The sequence below is a fragment of the Seriola aureovittata genome, chromosome 24 (assembly GCF_021018895.1).
Source record: "Seriola aureovittata isolate HTS-2021-v1 ecotype China chromosome 24, ASM2101889v1, whole genome shotgun sequence".
In the NCBI taxonomy this organism is placed as follows: domain Eukaryota; kingdom Metazoa; phylum Chordata; class Actinopteri; order Carangiformes; family Carangidae; genus Seriola; species Seriola aureovittata.
This window is the reverse complement of record NC_079387.1, coordinates 6,615,459-6,632,636: the sequence shown is the minus strand read 5'-3', so window position 1 is coordinate 6,632,636 and position 17,178 is coordinate 6,615,459. Positions and strand designations below refer to the sequence as shown.

Genomic DNA, 17,178 nt, shown 5'->3' with positions numbered 1-17,178 from the left:
TTTGCATCCTCGTAAAAACTAATCACAAGCCGGCTTTGTAAAAATGTTCATGCTGGGTGCTGTACCCTGACATCACAATGCATGACTTCTGGGTAATGAAGTTTGGATTTTCAAACGGTTCCCTCTCTCTGCGTTTTCGGAGCCTCAAGCGACAAAGTTGCAGAGTTTAGATTTAAAAAGGAAAATGCAGCCTTCATCATTTAAACACTTTGAATACTGTAGTGCCTGGTGATGTAGTTTTATTTCCAGGTACATTTGGTTGTTGTGTATTTTTTATCATTATTATTCTGTTGGATAGCAACAACGCACAGGAGACAAACTAAAGTGAACAGCAGTCAAACCCCAACATGCTCCATACGCCAATCATGTCAGTGTCATAGTGTTGATAGCTGAATATCCTATCACAATTCATTCTGTTTTGATGATAGCATGGTTTGATCTCTCAGTTCTGCTAAATGCTGTAACTCAAAGCTCATTGTCTTGAGTTATTGAAAAAAAAGTTCTAGGAAATGTAGCGTTTCTAGATATTGCTCCATCGTGAAAATCATTTCTGGAGTGCACTGAAAACCACAAATTGCTGACAATGAACAGAATTAGCGTAATGAAGAAAATATTGATAAACTAAAGCAACAGCGAGGTTGCGCTCACGCACATCTGCTGTTGATGCTTTCCTATGTGTCTGCATGCGAACTGGACATGAGCAAGAATGAAAGCGAGTCAAAACACAGTCCCTGTGCTAGACAGAAGCATTGACTCTGAGGCCCCATCAGCAATAGTAAAAAAAAAAAAAAAAGCCTCTGATTGGGCCTGGTGGATGAGTCTTGGTTTGAGAATGCATCAAACTAAGACAAGGAGCAAGTTTTAATTTGATTCCCCTGTAATGAGTCTCTCAAGTACCGGCGCTGCAATGAATTCAGGGGGAATGAGATTAGTTCGGAGAGGCTCGGGGACTATATGTGGTGGAGGGAGAGACAGCGAGAGAGTTATGAGTGTTAAAAGGTAAAAAGTATTCTGTACCCGGCTCCTCTCCTCATACACTCCCGGCTCCTGCCTAACCGTGATGGCTGCTACATCAGACATTTCAATGAAAGTCATTACCTCTGGCGGCGTTGGGCTTCCGGCCTCAGAAAGCTGAGCTTTGCCGTAATGGATGGCCCAGAGGCAGTTGTGTTGAAAAAGGGAAGAAAAAAATGTCGGGTCTTGAACTTAATGCCAAACAGCAATTGTCTCCTTTAATTGTGCCACCCGAGTGAGTGCTTGGAGAGGGAAACAGATTTTCAATTTGTTCTCCAGTATAAAGGGGATCAGGTTCAATAAGACACAGCACGCTGCCTCCAGAGCTCTCAGGAGACCCCTGATACTTTCCTCCACGCCACAGTCAATTAGAGCACTTCACTGCCACCTCTGGCACGCACACTTTCTTGAGCGTGCACGCACCTGCACCTGCACCGCAGGTCGTCTCTGAGTACCAATGACAGTTTACTGCAGACTACGGACAGCCTAGCGTAGAGAGTGTGAATAGCAAAGGATAAGGCAGTAAACGGGAGCCTGACTGAAAACGGTTGCCCGTCGAGCGGAGACAAAACAGTCGCTAAGCAATGGCAGGGAGTGGTTAACCGAGATCCCATCTCTATGGTAACCGCTGCACTGACAGGGAGAAGTAGCTGCATGTAAGTTATAGATGCACACACACACATTCTTCATCAATAAAGCCCTTAAGCCGGTGTCTCGGATGCACAGAAATGTTTCTTGCTCCAGCATAACTCTGAACACTCTGCCAAGAAAGTGCTCGTGTTTCATTGTGGCCACTCAAAGTACTAATTGAGCACCTGCCTCCCTCTTCTGCCAGATGTACAATTGTAAGCTTTACGTAACAATAGGATGGACTGTCAGCTATTTGTCAGCAGCGCAATTTAGTTAAAGACCACTCAGTTGTCACATTGTGTGGGTGTCAGTGGAATCAATAATAGGCTTCATGATGACAACAGCCGAGCAAGCTTGTCACGGAGGTGGGAACTCATCAACACTCTGCCATAAATACGAATGTCAGTGTTGTCAGTGCGGCGTGGAATTATGAGGCTGCGTCTGTGTTCGGTGTAGTTCTGCAATACTGAGCATTAATGGCTTTCACATCACGCACACAGAGCTACTGTCACGCATCCTGTTTCATTTGCACTTCAAAATGCAGAAGTAAACATCAGGAAAAAGCTCATTTGTAATCAGAAGGTCAAGCGGTGTCTCGATTCTCCAAAGTGATATTGTCAGAAGAAAAAACAAATGGAGAGTTTACACTACACACCGTCTGTGCGGCTGAGACGTCACAGATAAATGTAGAGACACTTTATTTTCAAAATTTGACCATATGCAGTTCTCAAATCCAGTAATGATCTAATGTGCTAATAATCACACTTTGGTGACTGTTCAGCTGTAACTTAAAGGTAACTTTTATTACCCTAGCCTAGCAAGATTAGCTAACTCTTTGATGTTCTTATTGTGGAGTAATTTTTCTAAAGCAACAGTACTGGCCCTAATCCTAGACTATTATTTCATCTGTTTTTCTTATAATTAAAACAAGGACAATGTTGTATATGAAGATACTTATTTTCTTGTCAAACACAAACTACATGTACAATGTTCCAATTTCACACAGTCTCTATTTTCCCTATAAATAGTACCAAATTACATAAAGTTGTACTTTCTGGGAAAGGTCTTGAAAATGACTCAGACCTTCAAACCGGAAGCATTACCTCGCTTTTTTCTGACATCTTATACATTACATTTGTTCTTAACTAATTGTTAACGGAACTGCTAGCCAGAGTTAATTTAGTCTGATACAACAGCAATGAATCCTTCCTTCCTGAAGTTTATGATTGTTCTGCTTTTGTTGAAACTTTGTAGAGAGGTGTTTATGGTCATTTTGGCAGCTGTACTTCACCCTTGTTCAGTTGTATTGTGTGATTCTGAGAGGTTTTTTCTAATATTTAGTGTACTCCATTTATATTAATAAGGGTAAACAAGACTCCATTTGTTTTAGCTATGTGTATCTAACAAGCTAGCAACTGAGTGTATGTGAGAAAATAAAGTAAATATGATGAACACAGAGCCCAGAATATCATACTGTATTCAAGCAAGGACCAAACCAAATTTTAAAACAAAATTCAATTACTGCATCTCATAGATAGTGTACTTTCCTCTGTCTGATGCAAACCCTTATTCTTCTGGGTAAATTAAATTATGGAAAACAAAATGGTAAGTTTAAAAAAAAAAAAAAAAAAAGCTCTGCTGCTCATTAGCAGTCCACCCCATGTGCTTTTGTAGCTCCAGAGTTAAGTATGTGTGTTACGTTCCAATCTACTCTCCATTAAATGTAATGGAGCCCAGAGATATCCCAGAGATTACGCCTCCAACTCTCTTGGCGCTCTCCATCGTAGGTTCAAAAGTTCACAATCTAACTGTGGGCTCTCTATTCGCATATGCATATTTTACCCCCCCACCACCACCACCACCACCACCACCAGCAGCACCAGCACATGCAGTGAGCATCAGTCAAGCCGATTCCTTTGCAGTCGGCCTGTGGGACAGAGGAGTGCAAAATGTCGGATGTAGTTACGGAGGTGTGTTGCACCCTCAGATGCGCCTCAGTAGTCACTCCTCAAGATGCAAGAAGAGGGTCATTCCACCTTCGAGGTTCACCCTCTCCCCCTCCCTCCTCTCTCTTTCTCTCTACAAACGAGTGAATCAGCTCCACTAAAATAGCCCTTGATCTGCCTACACAGCTTTTGTCTAAAAGCTACCGGAGAAAAACAGAGAAGGAGATTTATGTCACCATGAAGTAGAATATAAGCCTCAGAGTTGGTTATACTAAGTGATTATGAGGTTACATTTCAATTATTTTTTCATGTTTCTGATGTTGTAAAACAAATTGAATGTTATAAAAACGAGTTAGATTAATTACATGGTGTCATGTAAGAGTGGTGAGCACTTGCCAGATATCAAGATTACCCACTGGGAAGCGAGTGAATCTTGTTGACAGTCTCATAGCTCAGAGAGAGGCAGGAGTGTGAAATGGAGAGGATATTAGAAGCTACATACATGAGATGCTGTACTGACATTTGATTCCAGATTCCCTCCTGCTGAAACCATGTGTTCTTCTCCTTTTCTGTACCTGACTTTCTCATCCTCAGCTCCCATCATTTCCGGTGTCTGGACAGGTTAAACATCACCTGCCGGCTCCCGCTCCACCTCAAAGCAGTGGTCGTAATGAAGTCGGGAACTCGTGCATCCAAACCCTGCTCGTGTCTCTAATGAGTTTACCTCAAAGGCTCTGTTCACGCCGAAGCTCACGGTGTCCCAGTTTTGATTTTCCCCTCCTTGTGTGACACAGATGTGAGGGTTTTAGTGAATAAAGAAACGCATAGAATCTGATATTTTCTTTTCTTGTGAATACGACCCCAAAATGTGACAAACTGCAGTCGCAACTGGCAGATTAATTTTTCTCATTTTAAAGAGTCAGTTAATGAAAATTACCAAAGAGTAAAAGAAATGTGCCACTCTGACCTAGCGTCGCCTGGCTTACAGATAGTTTCAGTTTTACACACAGAGGAGGTGAGATATCATCCTCCAAAACTTTTGACCGGCTCAAAACATAGAAAACTTGTCATTTGAACAGTTTTTCTTCTGTTTAAAGTAGCTACAATGAAAACTGTTCTCTGCGCACGATTCCTCAAGGTTTTTGGTACCTGACTGCAGGGTTTTGCTACCGTTTAGTCACAAGCATTAGCGAGGTCAGGGCCTGATGTTGGGCGATAAGACTTGGCTCACAGCTGGTGTTCCACTTCATTTCAGAGGTGCTGGAACTGAGTTAAGGTCAGGGCTCTCTGCAGACGAGCCAAAGCCTTGAAGCCGCGTGCACAGGGGCACCGTCACGTAGAAGGACCCTCGATGTTACTACCACAAAGTTGTTATTGTAGGAGCCAGACGCTGTTAGAGGCTCTGGGATATCTCACTTCCCTGTCTTCTATTCCCACCCTTCTTCCTCACTGTGCTGAGGTGCTCCAGCCTGAGAGAAACATTCGTCTTCTCTCACTTCTCACTTTCAGTCTCTCCACTCAGTCCTTTCAAATCTGTCATCAGTCAGAGCTTCTGTGAGAGTGATGGAGCCACCCCCATGCACCGGCCTAGCAGGCAGCGTCGGGCATTTAGCTCAGGCTGGAGTCTAATATGTTTTACCCACATTGGGCAAAGCAGCTATTGATGTAACATTATTCATCAGTGGGGACGGAGCAGTAATGAAAAGCACTCAGATGGGCAGAGGTGCCAAGAGGTCAGTGTAATGGAGGCGTCCTGCCTCAATGAAGTCTCCCACTGAATGAATAGCTCTCTGTGCACCAGTATGAAAATGGATTGTGAGCATCTGGAGTATAGCAGTGAATAACTTTGCTGACCGAAGCAGGAAACATTATAAAACATACATGCATTTAATTGAAGCAAAGTGGTTTTGGGAGCTTTTCAATGTCCATACATGAAGTGATGTTAGTATTCAAGGGAACAGACTTTATTGTCTCTCCACACACCTGCTTGATAGGAGGGATTATAAAACTAAACGAAAAAGGTCTGTTTGAGGGGTCGGAGGGCAATAAAACTCTGCTAACAAACTCGGCTGAATTGTCTGGTGGGTAACGGGAGCTGTGACGTTTCTCCTCTGCCTGCAGATAACAAAGACTACGATGCTTACCTGTCCTACACCAAAGTGGACCCGGACCAGTGGAGCCAGGAGACCCGAGAGGAGGAGCGATTTGCCCTGGAGATCCTCCCCGACGTGCTGGAGAAGCATTATGGGTATAAACTCTTCATTCCAGACAGGGACTTGATCCCCACAGGAAGTAAGCTCTCTCTCTCACGGCGATGTCAAGTTGTGTCGAATGTTTTGTCACTTGGTGTTGCTCGTGTTGTCAGTGCAGTGGTGATATGCCTTGTTTGTTGTTTTCTGTTATGCATTTGTGTTGTGGCGTAACTCGACCTGTAAGACCATTATTGTTTCAATTCGATCATTAAGAAATGAGCTTTTTCTAACCACCGGCTGAGCTGAAGTGGATCAGTAAGCTAAAAGCAGACATTGAGGTGTTTTTCGGTTTAGATTTGAGGAGAAAACAGGAAAAGAATAGGAAAATCTAAAACGGGAATGGGAGCATTTTGCATTATTACTTTAATTTCAGGAGTTAGTTTGAATACGACTGCTGACAACAGCCCCCGCTCATCTTTCCCTGCTTGTTGGAAATAAGATATGAACTTAGTGCTGATACAGACATATCAACTGTTCTGAACGAACCTCTTTAAAGTTGGTGATTCCCAGCCAGGGCTACCTGTATGCCAGGGGAGTCCTTCCACCGTTAGGAGCCACGCACACATCCGTACATTTTTCATAGGCGCTGGGGAACAATAAGCTGCACAAACAAAGCAAAGAAACAGCAGCTGCACACTGCTGTCTTGTTCCTAGGTGATCTTTAATGCTGCATGGACTCGACAGCGCGAAGGCCTTCCTCAGATGAAGCCAAGGAACAACATGGCAGTGTGTGGATACTTTTTTACTTCAGTGCCACTTTCCTGCATTTTCCAGGGACTACGTGGAAAGACTGTGAAGCGGCTTAACTAATAAATAAAATGAAATTACCATTTGACCTACCATCTGTTCAAGGAAGTGTTAGGTCATTGCTTATGAATTTACCAGTGGCGGAAAGTAACTAAGTACTTTACAGTACTACGTACCTTCATTTCCATTTTATGCTACTTTATGCTTCTACTTCACATTTAGTGGGGATATTCTACTAGAACTTACCTTGCAGGTTAATATTTGTCATTCAAAACATTTTATCCTCTTATAAATATGGCACATTGTTGTGGATTCTGCTGCCCAAATAAAGACAGCGAAATGTGCTCCACCTCCACAAGATGAAACATTAAAATTCTGCCTGCACTTAAAACATCAGCAGTAAAATAATATAGCTCTAACATAACTCTTGGATGAGTGGTTTCACTTTTGTCGTTTCAGTAAATTATGCAGATAAAAGTTTACCCACTGAAGAGAAGTTTTTAATGAAGGACTTTCTGAATACTTCTCCCTCCACAGGACTTACTCAACTCAGTTTAACTTGCTCGCAGATTTACACAATGTTCACAAACGAATCCCCGCAGTCTTTCCTGCAATCTGACCTGTTCTTTGTGAAAGTGAGTTATAAAAAACCAGAACATTGTGCCTTAAAAAAAAATACCCACCAGAGGTCTGGAAAGAGGTCTGGACGTACCAGTTGAGTCTGTATGTGCTCTAGTATTCGAAGGGCATCATCTACACTATGTAAAACCTGTGGGAGGAATAACAGCCCATAATACATATGCAGCATAATTAGCGGAAGGAACCAACCCTATTATTACAGTCCGTGTTCCTGATCCAGCTCCATACAAACTGTACCTCTGCATGCTGCTGTGTGATGTACAATCAAAAAGCTCTTTATGCATGGATATTAATGCATGTTTTGCTACAGTATATTTCTAATGGAGCCTCTCATCATGCCCCGTGCTTATCTTTGATTAACTCATCACACAGATGAGTTTGATAATATCATTATGTTATTAGCCTCCATTTGAATACTTGCATCTGCCTGTCTTCCCGCACATACCGCCATTACTAATTATGTTCCTCTTCAGTGGCATTGTGCCAAGGTTATAAACCGAATCCCTTGCTGTGATTATGTGCTCGATGCGGGGGGACTGATGTAATATGGGAAAAATGGCATAAAAATGCAAGGATTGAGAAGAATCTAAAGAGTGTCTGCCACTATTCCAGCCCGGTGACACAGCTCACTGGCTTATTGTGTCTATGTATAAACATTAGTTCCCATTGGGAACGCATTAGCATCTCAACAGTCGATATATAATAAAGTATAATCCACAGCCATAGATAAACACAGTTTGAGCATTTGGGGTTTCAGCACGTGTCGACAATCCTTCTCCTGAGCTGCTGATAAGTGACGTGTTATTCCGCAACATGCTGGATTATTTTACACACGTTAACTTTCTCACCACAGCGATAGATTTCTTCAATGCACACCAGCATTTTTTTAACAGCAACAGTACAACTTGGCTGAACTCCTTCCACCAAAATAAAAGCCTTTTCCTTGTCTTTTTTATGCTACATGTCCCATATTAAACTGGAATAAACTGGTCAGCGCGATTACCGTTTTACAATCGCCAGTGGATCACCAGTGAAGAAACACAGTTTATGCCAGAGCCATGTCCCCACATTGACAGAACTGTGTTTTTTAAATGCTTCTCTGCAAATCTTTTGATCACACTTTGAATGTAAATATCTATGTTTAGGTTTCACCAATGATCATTTCCAGGATGACACAAGACTACTTAGAGGTACTTTTTTTCCCCAGATTTTTAACGCTCGTGTCACCACACACTGACACAGACTTTTTGAACAAGTCAAGAACATAGAAAGTGATTTTGGAAACACTTTATAATAAGTCGTAAGGGTTTATAGGTTGGTACTAATGGTATTATTAGTAGTTAATAACTTCTTCATTTACGTTTCATGGATCAGAAATGAGCCATTAATAATTGGTATTTGTGTTTTCTTACCAAGCGGTATTTACTGATCCATGATGCATTAATATATTATTTATTAACCATTAATAAAGCCATTAGCTGCAACTTTTACAGTTTTTATAAAACATGACTTATTAAACAGTTTTGTATTGTTCTCAGGAAATCAGATGAGCGGGGTTAACTGCATTCAAATAATTCAAACAGATATAAAACAGTACAGAATGTGTTGTGTCTCGGTCCCACCGAACAGGCATCACGTATCAAGATGACCTTGACACCCTCGTGTGTATTCAGTTACAGTGAACACAAGTGAAATGAAACAGAAATTCTGTCTTATTGTTTGTAGCAAGGGATATATCACATATAAACACAATCCATCAAAATCATATCAAGGCGTAATCAGAACAAGAGAGGCTTGTGCTGTGATTTAAGGGGAGAGCTGGAGAGAGGGGTGGGGGGTGAAGGGTGTGTGTGTGTGTGGGGGGGGGGGGTGGTGATCTTTCAGTCTGTGATATCGTGACCCAATAGAGTTGTAACTGAAATGTCACAGCCTCTAATCTGCCCTGAGGTGTAGCTGTTGCTTTATTGGAACAATCTGTGGTCACTGACGCCGCCAGCGACTAAATTTGATCAGATTTCTGTTGCATGGAAGTTGGAACTCGGCGGTTAAACTCGTCAAGCCAGAGATAAAATATGAAGCAAAGCTGGCCACAAGACTTTTCATCGACCGACATAAAATGTCATTCTAGCTGCTTAGCATAGGGATCATTTCAAATGTTTTTTGTATTTACACTTCAAGTATCTTGTTAGATTAAAGATCTGCTAACGAAACCTTCACGTACTTCCTCGTCAGAATAAAGCTTCCATTATTTATTCCATTTGCTCTCGCAAGACGTTGAAATTTGTTCACGGTTCAATGCGTCTTAATGGGTTTTCAATGTAAAAAATTTGAGAAAAAACTGTAGGGAGCAGGGCAACAGTGATTTTCTGCCCCATGTAATTTAGCATCGATTTTCTTTTTATGTAGACGAGAATCAATTATTACACTTGCAAGGCTTTGATTGTAAAGCTCGTGAGGTCTCTGAAAGGAGGAATTTAATCTATAAAGCTATAAAGTGTTACCAGACAGCCCCCCGAGAGGGCAGATTTAGCTTCAGCGTAATCAATTCAAAACATAAAATGAAACGACGACTCATTAGCTAATTATATAGTATCCATTTATCCATTTTCATTAGTTTTATTCATGATAAGATAAAAGAAAAACTTGTTTTTGCCCGATTGGTTTAACGTAAACTGAACAGGCTGAAACCCGACTGAGGAGTTTTAGCTCCAGGGACGCATTACGGTGAATTACCGCATGAGGACCAATTACCAAACGGCAAAGAGATTGACTTGTCATGTTGAAGTAAAGGGCGGCTTCAAATTCAAGTTCACTCTAATCAGGTCTCTCATCGTGAAGCCTCGGGCTGAGCGTGACGTGAAAGGAGGAGTTCATTCCCTGAGATGTAGAGAGGAGGACGGAAGGAGATGTGACATGTGTTTGCTTAAAGAACAGCAGAAACACACAGATATTATTCAGTCACTCACACAAGCGCACGCGCGCAAAGACACACACACTTCTCCTCACACACAAACACAAGAGGGTCGTAAGCTTTGATTGGGAAGTGAAGTCCAGTTAATCCTGTCTACCTGCTGTCGAGGAGCCACTCTGTCTCTGTCTCCGCCAAGAAAAGCTAAACCAGGCATTAGCTGCAGACACACACACACACACACACACTTATGTACACACACTTCCCTCCTCCTCCTGACACCCAGGACAGGCCCGGGGAAAGACTTAATCACATTCATTATTACCCAAGCAGCTGGGCTACTCATTAGGGACACAATACTGTATTAAGTGTAAACTCACATTTGTTTTACCTTCAGGTGACAGATGCAAATTTAAGCTGACAGGTTTCCTCCTCAGCTTTGAGTGTTTTATGTTTACTGTCATCTTGTAGTAAAACCCTTTGTGTTTGTCTATAAGTACATCTTATTATCCGATGCTGCAGAGGCTGTAGATGTTAAGTTAGAATACATAACCACATCCCATTTTATCTACATTTTATTTTCGTTTTACAAACCAGTTTCCTCACGCCGTATCTCTGGGTGGATTACGGATACTGTAGATATTAAGATTCGTCAGATGTTCAATTTAAACAGCTTTAGTCATTTTGTAGATTTGGATTTGGTTGTTTGAAGGTTTGATGAAAGGGAGTAGATTGGTAAGCAGTCGCTATGAGGCCAAGAGAGTTCTTCAAATTGCCTGTGTGATATGTTTCATCATATTTTCATCACCCATTAGCTCTGTGTAGTCTCGTGTACAATTAGAGTGTTGTAAATTAATAAATTAATGTAATTCATTAATTACAGTATACAAGCGAGTAGAACTAAGTCACACAAAGAGAACATCTGCTTTTCTTTTGTGTTGACGTTTATACAAAGTGATCTATGTGTGTGTCTCTGTGTGTGTGCCCAGCCTACATCGAGGACGTTGCGCGCTGTGTGGACCAGAGCAAGCGGCTCATCATTGTCATGACGCCCAGCTATGTCGTGCGGAGGGGTTGGAGCATTTTTGAACTGGAGACGCGGCTGCGCAACATGTTGGTGACCGGCGAGATCAAGGTTATTCTGATCGAGTGCGCCGAGCTGCGCGGCATCATGAACTACCAGGAAGTGGAGGCCCTCAAACACACCATCAAGATGCTGACGGTCATCAAGTGGCGCGGCCCGTCCAGCAACAAGCTCAACTCCAAGTTCTGGAAGCAGCTGCTCTACGAGATGCCCTTCAAGCGCATGGAGCCCCTGAGCATCTCCCACGAGCAGGTGCTGGATGTCAGCGAGCAGGGCCCCTTCGGCGAGCTCCAGACCGTCTCGGCCATCTCCATGGCGGCGGCCACCTCTACCGCCATGGCGACGGCGCACCCGGACTTGCGCTCGACCTTCCACAACTCTTGCCACACTCAGATGAGGCAGAAACACTATTACCGTAGCTACGACTACGACCTGCCGCCCGGCGGCACGCTCCCGCCGCTCTCCTCGCTAGGCAACCAGCACACCTACTGCAACATCCCCATGACACTCATCAACGGACAGCGACCGCAGTCCAAGTCCCCGCGCCAGCAGAGTCTGGAGGAGGCCCACGGCAACAACGCCATGCTGCCGCTGCTGCCCAGAGAGACCAGTATATCCAGCGTGATCTGGTGACAGAGACGGTGCCGGGCGGGGTAGGCTGTGGATCTATATGATGTCCGTCACAAGAGGGACTCACCACTGGCACTCGGACCCTGAACGCACCGGAGCCAGATGAACCTGTATGGCACTAAGCTACTTGCTGCTGTTGAATTTGCACCAGGAAACAACAGGGGGAGGGAGGGAGGGAGGGAGGAGAGGGCTTCACTCACACTGGACAAATTGGTGATGGAAGTGGTGGCAGATTTTTTTTTTTTTGTCTGTTTGTTTTGGTCTAATAAGAGCTTTTATTGAAACTGAACAACAAAAAAGAAGCAAGGACAACTTTTTTGTATGCCTGTATAAACACTCACGTAACACAAGCCAACACCTACGATCATTTACCCAGAGAGTCAAGGAATACAGGGTCCTGTACATACGTTTTTCTAATTCTTTGTAGCATCAGTGTTTGGGACTTGTTTCTTCTTTATGTTTGATCATCAGTTGGGACTCTTTTTCTTTTCTTTTTTTTATTTCTTTTGTTTCAGTTTGTACAAAAGTGAAGCAATGGCCTGTGAGATGTGCTGGTTAAACTGTTGTTACCTTTATCTTAATTTGTTGGCTGGTGTAGTTTATAAAGCTTTTAGGTTTTTGGGGTTTTTTGGGGGGGTGGGGTAAAAGTCGCAGCCTTCGTGAGATGACAGCGATCTGGTTTGGATTTCTGGGAGTTTCGGTTCCACTGGCTGCCGCAAGGGTTGAGAATCTGGACTCAACCAGAATATGCAAAACCTGGAGCGCAGGGAGCGGGAAAAGATTGTAACGGAATGATTTTGAGAGAAGTCATATCTATGAAGGGGAATATGAAGAATATGGTGCTAGGCTTCACATCTCTCTGTTTCTCTCACGATAACATTTACTTTAAAACAAAAAACAAACAAAAAAAACAACCTTGCTATTTACCTTAACAGATGATTATATCACCGAAAGTTAATTATGTGTATTATTTTATGAAAAAAGAAAAGTCTATTTTTGTAACTGAGGGATATTTGCTTAGAGAAGTTATACCTATAAAGATTCAGATAGAAGGAAGTGAGGAAACATAATAAAAAAAAGAAGTGTTTTGTTACATGGAATTGCATATCTCACTAAAATCGATAGGTCCTTCACTTAATGTCTTACCCTTATATTGCAAGAGAAAAAAAAAGTTAGTTTGTGTTTTCATCATTAAAAAGAGGAGTTTTGACATTTCCGACACACAACGGACGGCAGCTCAGCAGGCCTTTTATGTCCATTGATTTTCCAGTCATTGCAGTGATTCACAGTTAATATAACAAGGATGGAGCTACGCTATCGATGATGTCAGTACAGACGGAGGAGAAGGAAAGCCATGGCATCCAGTATCACCTGAAACATTTACTGCACCTGGTTTACTCTGTAGGACCGAACAAGGCTGTCCGGGACTGAACTGTTATCTCTGTTATTCATTTCCCCTTCGATGACAGCTCTGTTATTTGTTTGCCGTCCTCTTTGTCGATGGAAATGATTTATCTGTTGAGGTTCGCTCGCGGATAAATAAAATAGGGCCTTCACGTCTCGCTTCTCAACACTTTGGAGTCGGCCCTGGTTGCTCGGCACCGCCGTGGATGACGGGACGTTGGAATATATAAAAACCAATAACGATGAAGTTTCATTCCAAAATAAGTCTGAAATACCTAACAACAGTTGCTGACTTGATATTATTAATGTTTAATTATCACTATAAAACGATGTAACCAATTATGTCTTTGACCTACTGACCAATAATCATCAAGGGGTGGATTCTCTTCAAGAGCCAATAGGCTTTTAGAATGAGGCCCTTCCAAATAAGTTGTCATTAATACTTAAAGGTGATAACAATGTATTTAAAAAACCGCAAATTAAATCCTGGAGTTTACATAACTATACGATAGAAATGCTTCTTAAAGCGAGTTAGACCAAAGCAAGCTACAGCGAACCATTCTCACTCACAAAACATTTCTTTTTTTTTCCCGCCGAGCGAAGCTTCCATCTGATCGGTACGATTTCATCCAATCACAGCAAACAAGAGCTACTCTCATAAATGCACTCAGACTTCTCCTGCAGCTGTGCCATATCACTAACCTCATACTAAAATGCCTAACGCATCTCATCACGTAGATGTTTCATTCAGTGCCATAAGATATGCAAAGGGATGAACTCGTAAACAATAATGAACAATTGTGTTGTTTTTTTCCCTTTAGCTTCTTTCAATATTCACTTGTTGCTCTTTGATTTTACTTTTACATAATATTTCAGAGCGGGCCTGGGTCTTCCTCTTTGTTCCAAGATCTTTCAATCAAGCTACAGATTATATCCAGGCCTGTTTCTATCCACCTCAATCAGACCTCTCCCCGCTACCAAAAGTACCATGTGGATTAACGTCCAGGAGCATCATTTGTGAACAGAGGAGCGAGTTGCGCTCTTTCAAAACGGCATTGTGTAAATATAATCGAGACAATAACGTGATTAAGATGAAGACAATCGAGCCATATTCATGAAACCAGTGGTCATTATTCACAAGGCCTCTCAAAGTAGACGTACTAATCCCGAATGGAGACTAACGCGTAGAAATATCGATGATATAGCGCCAGGAGCTCTTGCTTCGAGAAGCTGTGTGAATACAAACGTTTGTGTTTTCTAAGTGTGGCGATACACATTTTTGTTTCATGATGAAGTGAACATTTCTGGCAAGTGGCTTTGATGATGATAACGTTGATGATGATGATGATGATGATGAATAACAATGACAATATATAGCACAGAATTATTCCAGGCACTTTCACGACTCTTGAGACGACGTCTCTCCTGTTTCTGATTTATTTTCTAATATGTATCTGCAATGTTCATTAAAAGAGATACTGTTATTATTAATAAAACCACATTTACGGTAATGTGACCTCTCAGTCCTGTGTGTGCTGTGTGAGAACGCTTGTATTTGTCTGCTGAAGATCCCACCTGGCTCTTTGTTTATGGAGCGGTCTCACAGATTGCTGACGCCGCCCGCCGGATGCCGTTTCCTGGCAGGAAGCCGACACAGCCCCATCCGCCATAACTCTACCCTCTCCCGTAAAACCTTGAAACAACAATCAATACGTTTCCTTATTCCACTCGGAGACCGAATCAACTCGGCCTCATTTTAGAATAAGACTAAATCAGTGGAGGGGAAGCATTGAGAAACACTTTAAAAAACCTCCTTGCCCCGATTGTTGTTTGACCTCAGTGCACCGTTGGCCGCAATCGCACAAACAGCTGGCACAGATGTGTTATTCGGTTCACAGGATGCAGCTCCGGAGTTCAGACTTTCACAGTATTGGTTTTTTACCGAGAACCACGCTTAACATATGCAACCGTGTGAACATTTGAAACTGTCGTGCTGTTTCTGGAGTACAATTGGAAAAATAAAACATTGACTCAGATGCGTGTGTCTGCTCCACGATTAAGGCCTTTTTAGTCCACTGGAAACCACAGGCAGGTTTGCTCAGTAAAACTGTCACATTTAATGACGAAGAAAACGGGATCCCTTTTCTTCCAGCGTGCTTCCAGGCAGATAAACAATGCTTTCCTTTTTTCCCTCCCCCTCTGCCTCGCAGCGTTGTGCCCACAGTGTAGCCATTTACTTATTTTGCTGTGATCAAAGCAACAGCAATTGAGAGAAAAGAACAGCCAAAGGTTCATAAGGGAGGAATCATGAAATGCTGCCAGACACCGGTAATTAGCCTCAATATGCTCGTCTTGAATATTGAGAAGTTGGTCACATTTTACTGCCGGTACAGGCCAAAATTAGAAAACAGCAACATCGCAGGTGAGTGTAGCTGATATGTCTCTGGTTTAAAATATCTCAATATGTTCTCGGAAGTATTGCGGCTCTTAACACAGGCAGGAAAGTGCTTTAAAGCGTCTCTATGGAAATGAGTGTTTACTTTTCACACCATTCAGTCAGTAAAGCCTGTAAATGTCAGGGATGTGTCGTGTAGCTGAGCTCGTGCACAGCTATTGTCAGTAAAGTTTGTATGAGCGCATCATTTGAAAAGTCCCCTCTTCATCCTGTTTACAAGAGTCAAGGTCTTATGTAGATTTTTTTAGAGGAATATGTGGAAATGAGAGGGTTTTTTTTTTTTTTTTACACAACTGTTCTCTATCAATGTTTCTCTTCTACATAATAATCTTTAGTTGCGGCTCTGCTGCGGTTGCAAACTGGAAAACCTTCAAAGAAACGTAGCATCAAACAAAACAGGACTGAAACCAGCTGATTTCTCGATGACAGACAAAAGCTTTTTTGTGACGATCTTCATTAGCAGAAGCAGTTTGTTCATTTTTCACGCAGAGGGATCTAGACTCCAATTTCTGAAGGTTTGAAAAAAGCTCTTAAATAGCCCCATCCAGACTTTTACCCTGAAACACACAAAGTCCTGTTGTTGATGCTATGTTCTTAATTATCTTGTTTCTAACGCCAAAGACAATAACGTTACTAATGAACTTACTGCCTCGTGGCTCATATAGGCCACGAGCCTCTACTCATAACTTTGGCGGGAAACATGAGGGCCGATGTTTGAATTGAATCTTTTCCCCCCACAGAGCAGTCGGGTGAACCTGTCCAGATTCAAGCGGCGCTATCAGGAAAATCAGAGTCAGACTGCACTGAACCAGCCATCTTGTTTTCCTGCCGTCATGGCTACAACACGAAGCTGCATTCAAATCATCTGTGAACACGTGAAAGCCGCCAGATGTTTTCATCTGAGCCGGCGTGTTGCCATATGGTGTGTGTCTGTAGAAAGCTGGAGTTCCTAAGCTCTGGCACTTTTCCCCCAAATGAAATCATTTTCACTTCATTACAGTGTCACGGCATAATAAGCTCCCTGAACTGAAGGACGTGATGTGGGGAGAGAGTGAAGTGTACATATACGTGCACAGATGTTTTGTATCTTCCTCTGCCTACACACACACACACACACACACACACACACACACACACACACACACACACACACACACACTTACAGACTTATTGGTGAAGAGCATTACTCACTCTGGCAGGTATACTGTGCCCCTCCATGTCCCACGGGGCCTTGTTACTCGGAGCTGTGTGCTCTGTGCCCTGTGTGACACGTCTTCCACTCAAAGAACCAGGCCAATTGTCTGTGCATGGAGAGGCGACAGTGGTGGATGCGTGCATGTGCGTGTGCGTGTGCGTGTGCGTGTGTGTGTGTGTGTGTGTGTGTGTGTTGAAAACATTTGGAGAGTAGATGCAGGCAGCTGTTAACCCAGTTTTGGAGCAAGTCTGAACTCACCACGGCATAATTGACC

General features: G+C 42.7%; 1 protein-coding gene across 2 annotated transcripts in view; it reads left to right on the top strand.

Annotated features, from left to right (window-relative positions):
* Positions 1 to 12,010, top strand: part of LOC130165508 (interleukin-1 receptor accessory protein-like 1) — a 225,910-nt gene extending 213,900 nt beyond the window's left edge. Inside the window, exons 10-12 of one of the 2 annotated variants that reach the window (XM_056370835.1) lie at positions 5,712 to 5,882; positions 8,374 to 8,418; positions 11,126 to 12,010. In XM_056370835.1, the coding sequence (XP_056226810.1) occupies positions 5,712 to 5,882; positions 8,374 to 8,418; positions 11,126 to 11,853 (944 nt within the window). In that variant the 3' untranslated portion in view covers positions 11,854 to 12,010. The remainder of the gene's footprint in view (positions 1 to 5,711; positions 5,883 to 8,373; positions 8,419 to 11,125) is intronic. The other variant, XM_056370836.1, reaches the window with a different exon arrangement.
* The last annotated feature ends 5,168 nt before the right edge of the window (positions 12,011 to 17,178 follow it).